General features: G+C 40.7%; 1 protein-coding gene across 1 annotated transcript in view; it reads left to right on the top strand.

The window, feature by feature from the left end:
* Window positions 1–17,135, top strand: part of LOC132385198 (neurogenic locus notch homolog protein 4-like) — a 58,482-nt gene that overhangs the window by 32,756 nt on the left and 8,591 nt on the right. Inside the window, exons 19-26 of the mRNA XM_059957095.1 lie at window positions 1,787–1,936; window positions 3,114–3,236; window positions 4,430–4,564; window positions 9,539–9,763; window positions 12,530–12,661; window positions 13,886–14,050; window positions 15,742–15,864; window positions 16,897–17,074. Of these exons, the coding sequence (XP_059813078.1) occupies window positions 1,787–1,936; window positions 3,114–3,236; window positions 4,430–4,564; window positions 9,539–9,763; window positions 12,530–12,661; window positions 13,886–14,050; window positions 15,742–15,864; window positions 16,897–17,074 (1,231 nt within the window). The remainder of the gene's footprint in view (window positions 1–1,786; window positions 1,937–3,113; window positions 3,237–4,429; window positions 4,565–9,538; window positions 9,764–12,529; window positions 12,662–13,885; window positions 14,051–15,741; window positions 15,865–16,896; window positions 17,075–17,135) is intronic.

Raw genomic sequence — 17,135 nt, 5'->3', positions numbered from 1 at the left:
GTAGTTCAGGTATAACCCATCTCTCTTGTACAGGTCCCACCTGCCCCGGAAGAGGTCCCAATGATCCTGAAATCTGAAACCCTGCCCCCTACACAAGTTCCTTAGCCAAGTGTTCCTCCTCCAGAGCATCCTATTCTTACCCTCACTGGCACGTGGCACAGGTAGCAATCCTGAGATTACCATCCTCGAGGTCCTGCTTTTTAACTTCCTACCAAGCTCTCTATACTCACTGTTCAGGACCTCCTCACTCTTTCTTCCTATGTCATTGGTACCGATGTGTACCATGACATCTGGCTGCTCAACCTCCCACTTCAGAATGCTGTGCATGCGATCAAAGACATCCCTGACCCTGGCACCCAGGAGGCAACAAACCATCCGGGAGTCTCTGTCATGACCACAGAACCTCCTGTCTGTACCTCTAACTATCGAGTCCCCTATCACTACCGCTCTCCTCTTCTTCCTCCCTCCCTTCTGCACTACAGAACCAGACTCAGTGCCAGAGATCCGGCTGCCGCAGCTTAACCCAGGTAAGCCATCCCCCCCCCCCCCCTCCAACAGTATCCAAATCGATCATTTAGAGTACAAACGTACAAATATTAAGCAAGCTAAATAAAGAACTGATGAGCGATGCTGAAGAATATTAGACAAAGGAATAAAGATGGCACTACTGAAAAATTTGTCACTTTTATAATAAGCTGAGGAAAGTTCCTTAGATAGGATTGAAGTAGTTAATAGGTTGCATAATTCAAACAATTACATCAATGTGCTAATACTTAGCCAATGAAAAATCAGAAAGGTGATAAACCGTTAGTTTAGCTGCTATACTGCTTTCTGCCAATAAGTGTAAAAAATACGAGTTTGTTAAAAAACAATAGTCAGGAAATTATTGAAAAAAACTTCAAGTGGCAAGTTGGATAGACAGAATTCAAATCTGCCTGTCTGGAAATTGTGTCTCAAATTTGACTGAGCTTTTTTAAGGAGCAATTGATGAGTTTTTTTGAGAAAGCCAGTTCCTGTACTACATATTTCTGCCTGTATTATCTATTGTCCATTGCCAACTACTAAAGCATTGATGAGGCATTGCAGTTAACGTTTGATGATTGTGAGGCTGGAGTTGCAGAACATGTAGCAGTGACATATTTCCTTTCCTGACAAATATTAATGAATCCTTTTGGGTTTTTATAACAATTAGTGTTTTTTTTTTTGTTGTCACCGTTACTGACAAATGGTGTTTTGTTGCATTTTATTCCAACTTGTATAATTTCTGAATTTAAGTTCCCCCATTGCTGCTGCTATTGTCTTCCTGTCAATAGTTCAGGTCTCTAGATTGCCTGGATATGTTATTGCTTGTCCAATAACATATCCAGTTGGAACCATGTAAAAGATAAGATGAGAATAAATGACTGCACACATGGCACTGGGACATCATGTGAGATCATGCATATAAGAGTATTCTGAGGTCTTGACACAACACATAACCTCACGAAATGGAGTGTTGCATAAAAGATTGGGAACGTTAATCAGGAAGCCGAGTTATTGAATCCCTGGGTTTCCAAATGTTAAAATAAATTAACTGAAAATTTGATCACCACAAGCTAGGTATCAGCAGCAGATGTGTATCTGCTTACTAATTTGCTGATCTGTGCTCCCACCAAGCAAAGTTTGCTGGAGAAAGGACATTCAATTCCCCATGCAAGTTGCATTTCCAGAAAGTTATAAGAAATACCTTTTTGATCTTAGTTGCCATGATCATTGAAAGCTTTAAATGTCTATTATTACAAAACAGGTGTTGATTGTCCAGTTGGCTATTACAGCAATAAAACTGGTTTGACATCTCCAGATGATTGCACCATTTGTGACCCTGGGTTTTATTGCAATCGCCCTGGGATTACATCACCCCAAGGTCCATGTGCAGCAGGGCACTACTGTAAACTGGGTAAGAGAATAGTCTTTACATTTTGTTTGCCTGAAATGTGGGTAAGACTGGGAAGACCACACATACTACCATTCCTGATGAAGGGTCTCGGCCCGAAACGTTGGCTACTCTTTTCTCACAGATCCTGCCTGACCTGCTGAGTTCTTCCAGCATTATGTACGTATTCTTTGATCCACAGCATCTGCAGTTGTATTTTTGTGTTTTCACACACACTACCTGCTCCAAGAAAATACTTTTACCAAATTGCTCGGTAAGCAAATTTAGATAATATTTAATAATAAACACCTCAGCCTGAAGTGGAGCACATCTGTGTTAGCCAGATGATGTGGAAATTACACTATACATCCTCTTTCCTGTTAAATAAAGTCTAAATTCCCATTTATTAACTTAAAGTGGTTTGGGTAGCTATTCCAACATCTCTCCCTGTTACTTACAATGCTTTACTTATTTGACTTGTAGGTATATTCATTTTTCTAATATTTAATGCTGTAAGGAGTATTTTCTTTGCAGGGATATTGGTGCAAATAGAATGTGGAATAAAACGTCATTCATACTTTTAAACAGGCTAATTGGGAGCACATGTATGCATTCCTTAATATGTCTTAAATTAATTTTACTATATTAGATTCATTTTGTATATTTAATGTAAGTTGACTATTAGTAGCAATGCAGCATTTTATCAGTGATAGATACTCATTGTTTATTGCTTACTGTTTAATATGAAAATAAATACATTTATGTGGTTACAATGTTATAAGCAGCAGTGATAATTATTTCATATTAACAATTCTTATACTGTCAGATGATAGGAAATACTGTGCATTAATGTAAGAAACAAATAATCAGTGTGCTCATATAATATTCTCTGGTACATGAAGAGGGGCACTAACATTTTTGTGACTACCTTTACAAGTAACTCCTGCAAAGGTCTGAGTACAGTGATACAAGTGCAAGTGCAGCAGTTGTCCCTTTTTGTGAGCTACTGTCCGCTTTGCATCAGTGCATTTCTACATATATCATATGTTAAAGCAATGTGGAATATAAATGAATGAGTTCCGGTATTCCTTGCTTAGAATATTCACTAACTATGTCCTAGTCAGCAAAGCCAATGACTATTCACTTGGATTCAGGGAGATTTTTGGAATTAGGATTATAAAGCATATCTTATTGTTCACAGGTGCTCAAACACCCAATCCGAACAATGGGACTGAAGGATTTCTCTGCCCTGCTGGTTACTATTGTACAACTGGAACAACAAGACCAGCCTCTTGTCCAGTTGGGACCTACAATCCTTCAAAAGGTATAAATGCTATTTACTATATAAATTTATCTTTAATGGTATGTGAAATTTCAGAGAAATTTTCAATCATGTGTAATAAAGCTAAATAAATTTGCTTTTATGATGCATTATGCATACATAAATCATCTTTGTTCATTAAAGTTGAATCAGAGAAATGATTCAGTGACTGGCCACTAGTAAAGGCACTGACATGTGATTTGAAAAGAAACAGTACTGTAATGTCTTTAAAGTGACTCTAGTTCTAATGTTCTCTTCACTAAGATAAATTAGTAAGTCTAAAATACAATCTTTTTAAATGAAGTTCTTAATTTTGCTTTCAGAGGAAGTCAACTTGCTAGAAATAAATGTTGAAATTAACTCAAATTCTATTTATCTAAATTTGACACTTTCATTTCCATCCAGTATATGTGCATGATCAAAGGAACTCACAAAATAAGACATTCATTGAGCCAGACTTTGGCTGCCAGTTTCCCTTTGTAACTCTCAGAACTGTTGGGTCTGTGTGGACATGCCAGCACTGAATTTCCTCAGAACTGATCACCATCAATTATAGAACTATAGTTTGACAGCAGACTCCTCATTGAATCAAATGAAAGAATAGTAAATCTGTTCTGCCCATACAACCTGTGGCAGGGTGGTTCGGGTATACATTGAGTGATTCCATTCCTCTCAAGGAAGGGTGAAATGGATAGGTTTTCTTGGTAATTTGCATTTAAAATGTTTTCTAATGTTTGTTAAATGTTTTAACTTCTGAGTTTTTTGAATGTTCGTGAAAGGCAAAGGCATTTGCAAATATCTCAACTGTTTAGACAGACACTTCACCTGAACACGAATGTCAGCCAGATGTTACCTGATACTTTTTAATGTGAACCTAGCAGTTAAGGGAGCAGTAAGCAGAAGCAGTTTACAGGAAATGACAGCTTATGATTTGTGTCTGGATGCAAAAATAAATGTCACCCTAACCTAACTGATTGCACTATAATTTCCTGGTCAGGTGGGTATCAGCAAAAATTCCAGAACCTGAACATGAGAAAAGGCTGCTCCAGAGGCCTGGTTGCCTGTTCAGCTGGTGTATCCCTGGCACACTGAAGAAATGTTCTTGTGCCCTGATCAGCATCCAGTTCTCAAAGCTGTCATTTTACATGCTCACTCTGATCATTTCTGATCTGGGGATGTTCCTGTGCTTTCTGTAGGGATGTCTTCATCATCTGATTGTTTACCATGCAAGCCAGGACATTACTGTTCAACTGCTGGTCAAGCCCAACCCAGCGGCTTGTGCTTTGAGGGTTTTTATTGCACCAGAAGTGCCTCCCAGCCTAATCCACAAGGTACGTGTAAACATTTCTGCTTACGGTATAGACTTTTTTTTCTTGAAGAACATTCCATGCAAATTGTAAGAGTTCCCTGCATTTTGGCAGGTAAATTCCAGTAAACTCTGAAATCAAGATGCCTGCGCTTGTACAGAGATGGGGTTTTCTTTTAATATCTAAAGTTTTCAGAGAAAAACAATTTATTCCAATCCTTTGGAACAGAATGTTTTCCTCTGAAGCGTGTTTATTTAAGTGATGTACTTTAAGCCCGGAAAACCTTACTAAATGTGTTCTAACTACCCAAGATATTGTCTGATTTCATAGCATTTATCTGAAAATAGTGATGACCTAAACAGAGCTTTAAAACTGTAGCACACCAATGCACTTAAGGTTGACTTCTATGAAAATGGTTTCAGCAATAAACTGGTTGATAAATCTGATTTTCAAGCACACACATGCAATTGCTTAATGTGCGAAGTTGTGCATTCTCTGTGACTCTACGGGTTTCCTTTGAGTGTTCCATTTTCCTTCTATATTCCAAAAACATGCAAGTCATTTGGTCGATTGGCACTAAATTGTCCCCAGTATGTAAGTGAGTGGTTGAATCCAGTGGGAGGTAAAGGAGAGTTGATGGGATTGTGGGGAGATGTGGTTAGAGTCATAATGTAGAGCACAGGAACAATTTCTTCAGCCTGTCTAGTCCATGCTGACCTGTTTTTTTTTCCTGCCTAGTCCTATCCACAACCACCCAGACCATAACCCACATACCCCTCCCATCCATGTACTTAAACTAATTTCTCTTAAATGTTGAAATTAAACTCACATCCTCCACTTCCACTGGCAGCTCGTTCCACACTCTCATTACCCTCTGAGTGAGGAAACTCCCCTTCATGTTCCCCTAAAACATTTCATGTTTCACTTTTCATGGCTCTAGTCCCTGTTTCATGAAACCTCAGTGAAAAATGCCAGTTTGCCTTTACCCTATCTATTCCCCTCATAATTCTGTATATCTCTATCAAGTCTCCCCTCAGTCTCCTACACACCAGGAAACGAAATCCCTACCTATTTAACCTTTCCCTACAACTCAGGTCCTCAAGTCCTGGCAACATCCCTTTAAATTTTCTCTGCTCTCTTTGAAGCATATTGATATCTTTTCTGTTAATAAGTGACCAAAACTGCACACAATACTCCAAATTTGGACCAATGTCTTATACAACTTCATCATAACATGCCAGTTCCTGTACTCAATACTTTGATTTCTGAAGGCCAACGTGCCAAAAGCTTTCTTTACAACACCCTATCTAGTTGTGCCTGCACTTACAAAGAATCATGTATCTTTATTTCCAGATCCCTTTATTCTACCACACTCTGCAGTGCCCTAACATAGAAGTCCTACTTTGGTTTGTCCTCCCAAGGTGCAAACACCTCATATTTGGCTGCATTAAGTTCCATCTGCCATTTTTCAGCCTATTTTTCCAGCTGGTCCAGATTCCACTACAAGCATTAATAGTCTTCCTCATGGTCCACTACATCCCCAATCTTGGAAACATCTGCAAATTTGCTGATCCTGTTAACCATATTATCATCCAATTCATTGATATGGATGACAAAGAACAACAGACCCAGCACTGATCCCGGCAGTGCATCACTATCCGCAGGCCTCCAGTCAGAGAGGCAACCATCCACTAGCACTTTCTGGCTTCTCCCACAAAGCCAATTTCTAATCCAGTTTATTACTTCATCCTGAATGCCAAGCCACTGAACCTTCATGACCAACATCCCATGAGGGACCTTATCAACGGCCTTACTAATATCCATTTAGACAACGTCCATTGCCTTGCCTTTATCCACTTTCCTGGTAACTTCCTCAAAAATCTCTATAAGGTATGTTAGAATCAACCTACCATGTACAAAGCCATGATGACTATCCTTAGTCAGTCCTCGTCTTTCCAAATCAAGTCAAGTCACTTTTTATTGTCATTTCAACCATAACTGCTGGTACAGTACACAGTAAAAACAAGACATTTTTCAGGACCATGGTGCTACATGAAACAATACGTAAACTACACTGAACTACACAGAAAACTACACTAGACTACAGACCTAACCAGGACCGCATAAAGTGCACAAAACAGTGCAGACATTACAATAAATAATAAACAAGACAATAAGCACAATAGAGGGCAGTAAATTGTTGTCAGTCCAGACTCTGGGTATTAAGGAGTCTGATGGCTTGGGGAAAGAAACTGTTACATAGTCCGGTTATAAGAGCCTGAATGCTTCGGTGCCTTTTTCCAGACAGCAGGAGGGAGAAGAGATTGTATGAGGGGTGCATGGAGTTCTTCATAATGCTGTTTGCTTTGTGGATGCAGTGTGTAGTGTAAACAACTGTAATGGCGGGAAGAGAGACCCAGATGATCTTCTCAGCTGACCTCACTATCCGCTGCAGGGTCTTGCGATCCAAGATGGTGCCATTTCCAAACCAGGCAGTGATGCAGCTGCTCAGGATGCTCTCAGTACAACCCCTGTAGAATGTGGTGAGGATGGGGGGTGGGAGATGGACTTTCCTCAGCTTTTGCACAAAGTAGAGACGCTGCTGGGCTTTCTTTATTATGGAACTGGTGTTGAGGGAGCAGGTGAGATTCTCCGCCAGGTGAACACCAAGAAATTTGGTGCTCTTAACGATCTCTACTAAGGAGCCGTTCACTGGGGAGTGGTTGCTCCGTGCCCTCCTGAAGTCAACAACCATCTCTTTTCTTTTGTTCACATTCAGAGACAGGTTGTTGGCTCTGCACCAGTCCGTTAGCTGCTGCACTTCCTCTCTGTAAGCTGACTCGTCGTTCTTGCTGATGGGACCCACCACGGTTGTGTCATCAGCAAACTTGATGATGTGGTTCGAGCTGTGTGTTGCAGCACAGTCGTGGGTCAGCAGAGTGAACAGCAGTGGACTGAGCACACAGCCCTGGGGGGCCCCCATGCTCAGTGTGATACTGTTGGAGATGCTGCTTCCGATCCAGGCTGACTGAGGTCTCCCAGTCAGGAAGTCCAGGATCTAGTTGCAGGGGGAGGTGTTCAGACCCAGTGGGCTCAGCTTTCCAATCAGTTTCTGAGGAGTGATTGTGTTAAATGCTGAACAGAAGTCTATGAACAGCATTCAAACGTAAGTGTCTTTTTTGTCCAGGTGGGTTAGGGCCAGCTGGAGAGTGATGGCAATGGCATCAACTGTTGGAACGGTTGGGACAGTACATGAACTGCAGGGGGTCGGATATATAAGTATAAATACTTATATATCCTGTTGCTTAGATTACCCTCTAATAGCTCACCCACTACCAACGTCAGGCTCACAGGCCTATAATTTTCTAGCTTATTCTTAGAGCCTTTCTTAAAGAATGGAACAACATTAGCTGGCCTTCAATCCTTTGGCACTTCATCCCTATCTAAGGATGTTTTAAATTCCTCTACTGGAGCCACTGCAATTACTGCACGAGCCTCGAGCACGAGCCCTGGGGATTTATTCACCCTAATTTGTCTCAGGATAGCAAGCACCTCCTCCTCTGTAATCTGCATGGGGTCCATGACCTCGCTACTGCTTTGCATCACTTCTATAGATTCTGTGTCCATCTCCCAAGTAAATACAGAGGCAAAAATTCCATTTAATATCTCCCCCATCCCTTTTGGCTCCACACACACATTACCATTCTGATCTTCCAGAGGATAGATTTTGTCCATTGCAATCCTTTTTTCTTAACATATCTGCAGAAGCCCTTAGGATTCGCCTTCACCTTGTCTGCTAAAGCAATCTCATGCCTTCTTTTGGGCCTTCTTAAGCGTTCTCCTGCATTTCTTATACTTTTCAAGTATCTGATTTGTTCCTTGCTACCTATACCTGTCATGCACCTTCTCTTTCTTCTTAATCAGGTTCGTGTTTTTAATGGTCAGTGCAGACTCATTGATGATTATTTCCATGCTATGTGATGTGATTTCCATGAGAAGGCAGGGCATCTTCACTGCTCAAGGACTACTTTGTCCCAAAAAGACTCAGCATTACTGACAGTGACAAGCATGCAATATTAAACTAATAAATAATACCTGAGGCTAAACATCTTGAAAATATTATGTAATTGAGTATTTCTGTTTATACAATGGACTGAAGCACGTCATTCTCCAATTAAAAGATGCATCATTCTCTCATTACTGCATTATTTACTCTGCCTCATCCAATCTCCCAGTGCAAGGCCATGGATATCCTGAAGTAGAAATTTAGCCTTGGTTAGTTGCATTCCAGAGATATTATGTATTTAATCCAGGCTGGCATTTTACTAAGGGAGTACTACGTCATTGAAGATGCCATCTTTCAGATGACATTAAAGCATTCTCAAGGCAATAGAAACAGACAAGTTAATGCGTTTTGGAAGTGCAGAGGTGGTTTTTTCTATCATTCTGCTTTACACTTATCAACCGACATTGTTTTAAAAAAATACTAATTGTCTGGTCATTGCTATTTGTGAGAAGCTAATGTGTTTCCTACATTACTACAACAACAACAACTAAACTTCAAATATACTTGGCTGCCCATGAAACACTGTAGCACATTTGACTTATGAAAGGCATTATATAAATGTAAACATTTTTTTTTCCATCTGTTATATCCTACTCAGTAGCCAGCCAGTGGTGCAGTGGCATCAGCATCAGACTTTGAGGCCAGTGGTCCCAGGTTCGAATCCAGCCAGCTGCTTGCATGCTTTCTATCTGTGCTGGGCTTAGTGTCAAGCTAGAAACTTGGCCTTGTAAAAAAAAACAAATCAATTACTTCCAGTAAACATGGTGACCCCACAAGAGTGTCCATTTATCTCTTCTAGATCTTGCCTCTTTTGGCACTCATGCTAAAATAATCCCAACATCCAGCCTGATGTTGATGACTGTAAACAAATGTATTAAAGCATAAAATCAAAACTTAGCTTTTGCCTGCGTTTTCAATAATTTTTTTTGTAGATGGTCAAAGTGGTGGAATTTGCCCTGTGGGGTTTTATTGCAAAGCTGGAGCACATAATCCTGTCCCCTGTCCTGCCACAACATTTCTGAATCACAGTGGTGGTGTTGAGTGTGTTATGTGTCCTGCTGGATTTTACTGCACTCATGGCAACAGGATTAATCTCTGCCCACCAGGATTCTACTGTCCAGCCAGCACTGGGGTAGAAATCCCAGCATGTCCTGTAGGTGAGTGGAATACAACAAAAACGCTTCATGGTTTTGACATTTGAATTATTTGTGATCTACAGTGTTTAAATATTTCATGCATGGATGAATTTCAATGTTTGAACCTGTGATTCTTTCAAACCAATACTGAAATATACTCAACATTAGAGAAATGAATTTAAACTTTAAAAAAACATTCATGCATTTTAGTGTAGATTTGTCCAATGACTCACTCTTACTGGGTGTTCTTTTATTTAATTATGAACCAACAAATCTAAAATCTAGAATTGGAATGTTGCAGCAGGACAACTGTGGAGGCTTTGAAAAAGGATGCAGGGGTTTTTCAGGATGTTTCCTGCACCAGATGGTACTGATTTTAACAAAATTGGGGTTGTTTTCTGTGGCATGTTGGCGGCTAAGGGAAGTTCAGATAGAAGTTTATAAAATAATGAAAGACATAGATAGAGTAACACAGTCAGAAGTTCTTTCCTGGGGTTAAAATATCATATACTCAACAACATAGCTCTAAGTTGAAAGGGGGAAAGTTTAAAGGAGATAATTGGTGCAAGTTTACTCTTACGCAGGGATTGGTAGGTGCCTGGGACATGTTGCCGGGAGTGATGTGCAAGCGGATATGACAGCAGTGTTTAAGAGGTTTTTAGATAGAGGAATATGCAGGGATTGGAGGGTTTGGATTATGAAGGAACTGGTTTAATTAGACATCATGTGTGGAACCACATTTGATAATTCAGCAATCAGTAGTCCAACACTCTCCTCAATATTTTTCCCCAAGGGTGTTCATTACATTAAGTATTTAAATTGTTGACTATTATACCTGAAGAAAGTATATTGATGATTAAGAATTCCGATGGGTTTCTGAGGTGACTTTTGAGGTCAAAGTGAGACCCACAGAATGGTGTATTGAAGGCAGAATCATTATTTGGCTTTTGTAAGAGGAGGCTTCTGAGATATGGGGAGTGGTCACCATTTCACACTATGAACCTTGATTTTTGGAAGGTACAGCAAAGACAGGGTAGACATTTGATACACAGATGTTGAGGGTGACACCTATATGTATGTTTTGTGAATAAGTCACAAGTGGCCTGGCATTTATCTCGTAAGATCTTGCAAACCTAACCTTTCAATCTACATCACACACAAGATGCTGGAGGAACTCAGCAGGCCAGGCAACATCTATGGAAAAAAGTACAGTCAATATTTCAGATTGAGACCCTTCAGCAGGACTGGACAAAAAAAGATGAGGAGTAGATTTAAAAGGTGCAGGAGGGGAGAGAGAAGCACAAGGTGATAGGTGAAACCCAGAGAGAGAGGGATGATGTAAAGAGCTGGGAAGTTGATTGGTGAAAGAGATGCAGGGCTGGAGAAGGGAGAGTCTGATAGGAGAGGACAGAAGGCCATGGAAGAAAGGAAAGGGGGGAGGAGCACCAGAGGGAGGCAATGGGTAGGCAAGGGAAAAGGGGATGGGGAATGATGAAGTGGGGGTTCATTACTGGAAGTTCAACAAATTAATGTTCATGCCATCAGGTTGGAGGCATCCCGGACAGAATATAAGGTGTTGTTCTTCCAACCTGAGTGTGGCCTCATCACGACAGTAAACAAGGCCATGGATAGACAAATTGGAATCAGAATGGGAATGGGAAGTAGAATTAAAATTAAAAATGACAGACAGAGCTTAGGTGATCAGCGAAGTGGTATCCCAGTCTATATCGGGTCTCACTGATGTACAGGAAGCCACACTGGGAGCACTGGGCACAGTATATGACTCCAACTGACTAACAAGTGAAGTGTCACCTCACCTGAAAGGACTGTTTGGGGCCATGAATGGTAGTGAGGGCGGAGGTGTAACAATTGTTCCGTTTGCAAGGATAAGTGCCAGGAGGGAGATCAGTGGGGAGGGATGAATGGACAAGGGAGTCACATAGGGACTGAGCTCTGCAGAAAGCAGAAAGTGGGGTGAGGGAAAGATGTGCTTTGTGGTGGGATCCTGTAGGAGATGGCGGAAGCTGCGGAGAATTATGTACTGGACACGGGCTGGTAGGGTAGTAGGTGAAAACAAGAGGAACCCTATCCCTGGTAGGGTGGCATGTCCCGGCACCTCCTCCCACGCTACCATTCAGAGCACAAAATCAGCCCTTCCAGGTGAGGCGACACTTTACCTGTAAGTCACTTATGGGTAGCCTCCAACCTGATGGCATGAATATCGATTTCTCGAACTTCCGTTAATGCGCCCACCCCCTCTCCTTCACCATGCCTCATCCCCTTTTCCATCTCTCACCTTATCTCCTTGCCTGCTCATCACCTCCCTCTGGTGCTCCTCCCCCTTTCTTTTCTTCCATGACCTTCTGTCCTCTCCTATTAGATTCCCCCTTCTCCAGCTCTGTATCTATTTCACCAATCAACTTCCCAGCTCTTTACTTCATCCCTCCCCCTCCCGGTTTCACCTATCACCTGGTGTTTGTCTCTCCTCTCCCCCATCTTTTAAATCCACTCCTCGACTTTTTTTCTCCAGTCCTGCTGAAGGGTCTCAGCTGGAAATGTCTACTGTAAGTCCTCCAGCGTTTAGTGCATGTTGCTTGGACTTCCAGCATCTGCAGATTTTCTCTTCTTTCTCTCTGCATGCTACAACTCAAATCCTGTAATTGCATTGTATGGTGAGCATTAAGAAAAAACAAGTTTCAGAAGCAGAGTTTAATGGGCTCCTGTCACCAAATCAACATGTAACACATACACAAGTTAAAATTCCACCTCGTGTCCCTTCTTCCTCAGGTACGTATGGAGGCCGTACAGGACTGAAGGAAGAGAAGGATTGTCTGCCATGCAAAGGGGGGTTCTACTGTGCCCAAGATGGCCTTCCATGGCCTCAGGAGAAGTGTTATCCTGGGCATTACTGTACATCAGGTATGACAAGCTTGTCATTAGATTGCAGCAATAGTAATTGAGAGAGCTCCAAAAGTAGCTGTCAGAATTTTGATGTAGTATCCTTTTAACTATGAATAATTTAGTTATTTTTAAAAACATGACCTTACAGTTCAGACATAGAATCTTTTTCACATGTGCAAATCATTAATATCTGTGCAATAAAAATCTTGTTCTATAGATTTTATTTCTCTTAACATTGATTATGGACAAAGATAGTTGAAATCATATGGATCAGTCCTTCAATATATCCAGTTATCTTATTAAAAGTTTTTGGTATTATGCAAGCTGAATTGTTAGATTATAATCTCCCTTTCATAGATTTTATATTAATGGTGTTCAAATTTCAGTTTGTTTTATTCTTTCTAACACTTTTGACAAAAAATGTATCATGACTTTAGCCATTTAAATACATTTGATGCACAATGATTGGCCTACTAAGGCTAATGTAATGTGAAATACTCCTTCTACGATAGAGAATCATGGTATATCAACTTAAAGAAAACCAATTTAATGTAAATTTCAAAGTATTAAAAATGTTTATGGATGTACAATGCAATTGTTCTTACGAACCTCATAAATCACATTCTTGTTTCTCTTGCTGGGAAGCAAAAATAATTTAACTCACCATGAACAACTGTTTTTACTTTGCTGACTGAGAATGCATGTTGTACTAATGATATATAGTATCATAGAGGAGTTGATCCTAATATTTTATTAACCAGGAAGGATATAACCTATGAGAGTTTGGCAGCAAGTTATGAAGCACATAATAAAATGCATCCAGCCATGAAAATTACGAACTTGTAATTTTGTGAGTTAATCCAGTGAATAATTGATTTTTGTTTTACAGAGCTAGATAATCCCATTTACAAAGTGATGGCATAAACAGCCAAGATCCCAACAATTGATTAGTATCCAACAGTTTTTGCTCATAAGATTAGAAATTTAGATGTGATTCCTGTACTCTTCATTACCCTAGTTATCATCATACTGCCCCAAAACACAGCCAAATAACTTCTTACATATTACCTCTTCATTATCTCTTCAAATCACTATGTTAATGTTCTGGGTACTAGAAGGGAGTATAATAATATGAAAAGTATATTGTAAAAATCTATTAAAATTATTATAGAGAAGCTGTAATAAGAAGAAACCACAGTAAATAAGCAGTTCAAAATAATTTCGGTATTGTCTTATTTGCAGGAGTGAACATCCCCAACCCTGGGCCAACACAGGAGTTCTTGGGAATAGGTGGAAAGTGTGGTGTTGGACAGCATTGTCCTGCTGGATCAGCCCAACCACAGCCATGTCCATCAGGAACCTATGCTGAAGAAGAGGGAATGGAGTATTGTCAAAAATGTCCTCCAGGTGAAACATTCCTGATTATTTAGCAAGTATAATCAGTTATGCATATCAAAATTCTGGAATAGAAGTAGTGATTTTTATAGCATATTCTTTGTGAGGGAGTGTTGCATATGCAAGAAGTTCTCTTCCTTCATTCTTCCTTTCGCTATCATTGGTTTCACCATTATCTGAGAAGCTTTACCTGCACCTGGCTGCACCATTACCTGCAGCAAATTCCAATTTGAGGACCTGCACTGTGATCAAACTACTGATAATTCCAAAGCTATTTACATTTTTGAAGAAATTCTAACCTACTTTTATACCCTGATTGTGCAGTGAACTTTGATGTATTGCATTTTGATGTATTAACAATTCATCGTCAAGGAATTGCCAATGTGTATGTTGCTTGATGAGGTTTTACATTAGTTAACATTTTGTTTTAAACCTTTGCATGTCACTTCCCAAATTGCTGTCCTGATTATCACCTAGAGCAGCAGGATTTGAAGTCAATCATTTTTTTGTGCAAGTTTAGATAATTTAACATTTTCAGGTACTTCAGACCAAGCAAAAGATGTCCTGGTGACCAGAGTAGCTCACAGAGCCAATTTGGTTAGTGAAAACTTGTTCACATGTGCCAAGATTGAACTTGCATTATAATGGCCCTCTATTGTATTGAAGAAGCCTCAATAGACAGTGTAGGATGACTGCCCAAAGGCCTTGCTAAGATCATAAGTTATTAAGAATGGCCCATTTGAACTAAGGCAGGCAAGCACTGATGTTCATAGAAAGAAATAAGTTGATGGCTGATGCCACATCTTTTACATCTTGCATGACAGCCAAACTACAAGCTGGTATACATCTCAGTTTACATATGCTATTATATTGGGTTTCATCATGACAGTGCAATTTGGACAAGGCAAGTATTATGGATATGATATCTGTGAATCAGAATAGTACTGCAATGTAGGACTAAATCACTCTACCCAAAACACCGTCACCAGAAGGACCAATGAAAAGGAATATAGAAAAGTGCAGCATAGGAACATGCCCTTCAAACCATCTGCTATGGCTGTGTCGGCCATAATGCCAAATTAAATTAATCCCATCTAACTGACATTTACTTCGCATCCTGTAGTCCCTACCTGTTCATCTGAATGCGACTCATCATATGGGGTCCGAGTCCATAGGACGCTCAAAGCAGCTGCGCAGGTTGACTCTGTGGTTAAGAAGGCATACGGTGTATTGGCCTTCATCAATCATGGGATTGATTTTAGGAGCTGAGGGGTAATGTTGCAACTATATAGGACCCTGATCAGACCCCACTTGGTACTGTGCCAGCAACGGTGGTGGAGGCAGATACAATAGGGTCTTTTAAGAGGCTTTTAGATAGGAACATGGAGCTTAGTAAAATAGAGGGCTATGGGTAAGCCTAGTAATTTCTAAGGTAGGAGCATGTTTGGCACAACTTTGTGGGCCGAAGGACCTGTATTGTGCTGTAGGTTTTCTATGTTTCTGTGTTCTAAAGGTGTACTACAGAAGGGTTCTATGTCCTTGTCTTGCCCGTGGGGCCAGGTTCCAAAAAGTCGGTAAAGAATATCCAGGTTTCTCATTAATAATGTGATGAGCAGCAGACAACATAGATCATGCTGACAAGATTTTTTAATGATCAATGCCTCATTTAACAATGTGCAAACCTTCTTATGTTAATGGTACAGGATATTACTGTCAACCTACAGCGGCGACTCCTGAGCCCTGTTTACCGGGTTATTATTGTCCCTCTGGAACCGAGGAAGCCACACAGTATCCCTGTCCTCCAGGAACATACAACGAATGGCCAGGTATTATTGTTATCAGTGTACATCCTGGTATAGTAAGTATAGTGTTTGAAGTTTCAAAGGTACATTTAATTTCAGAGAAATGTATACAATATACATCCTGAATTTTTTTTTCTTCACAAGCATCCACAAATACAGAGGAGTGCCCCAAAGAATGAACGACAGTTAAACGTTAGAACCCCAAAGTCCGCCCCAGCTCCCCCACCACCACCCACACATAAGCAACAGCAAGGCAATGACCCCCCCCCCCCACACCAGCAATAAAAACATCAGCGCTCCCCCACCAAGCACTCAAGCGTGCAGCAAAACATCAATAAAGACACAGACTCGGAGAACCACAAAGACTACTCGTTCACCCAGTAATTTGACATACCACAGGCTCTCTGTCCCTAATAAGGGAAAAGATGTGTCCCCCTTTCACAGTGAGAGGGGAGACATAACAAACAACTCACTGATTTCACTCAAGTCTGTTGCTTTGCTTTTTCCGAGCTCTGTGTCCTACGAACTCGGGTCTCTGGGCACACAGCCAGCAGCCAGCTCACTGCTTTCAATCTTTCGTCTCCGACGACTCACCAATTTCCTGCAGAGGCACCGACCTCAAGTCAGCCCGCCTCCAGAGACACGAAATCCTGAAGGCACACTAGTCTTCTAGGACGAGTGCTTGGTATGTCGAATAGCGGCCAGTTGTGAGACCTCGAGAGCGGGTCTCATTTCCGCAAAGAACCGAAGTTCATCCAAGTACTTCCACATACTGTACATGAATTTCAAGTGTGTCATGAATTTCAGAGTAATAGCAGGTGCATTTTTTAAATGTTGTTATATTGACTTATTCAGAAGAAACTGTTTTTGGTTGCCATTTGGAACCAATGAAGGATTTTTTGCAAATTGAACCTGTTGAATGTGAAATACAGTATGTTGGTGCATATGTAGTTTAGGTGCTCATCTTTTTGTAGACAGGCAGCAAATATATTAATGAGCCATGATCTGCCTTTGCACTAACCTGTAAACCTAACTTCTTGCTTTAACTTTCCCCAGGTAGTAGAAGTGAGGGGGAGTGCGAGACCTGCCCTCCAGGGCAGCACTGTAGTGGAGTTGGCCTTGCGAAACCTTCTGGGCCTTGTGCTGCGGGTTACTACTGCACAGGGGGATCTGCAACCAGCGAACCAACCACTAATAATTTGGAGTTTAATACTTTCTTGAACTCCACCTCTGAGTATGTTTTGCCAATATATCTTTTACCATCAAGCTAAAATTTAATATTCAGGATAATTTGT

Source organism: Hypanus sabinus, chromosome X2 (assembly GCF_030144855.1).
Source record: "Hypanus sabinus isolate sHypSab1 chromosome X2, sHypSab1.hap1, whole genome shotgun sequence".
Taxonomy (NCBI): Eukaryota; Metazoa; Chordata; class Chondrichthyes; order Myliobatiformes; family Dasyatidae; genus Hypanus; species Hypanus sabinus.
The sequence above is the reverse complement of the archived record's forward strand: the minus strand, read 5'-3'. Positions and strand labels throughout refer to the sequence as shown.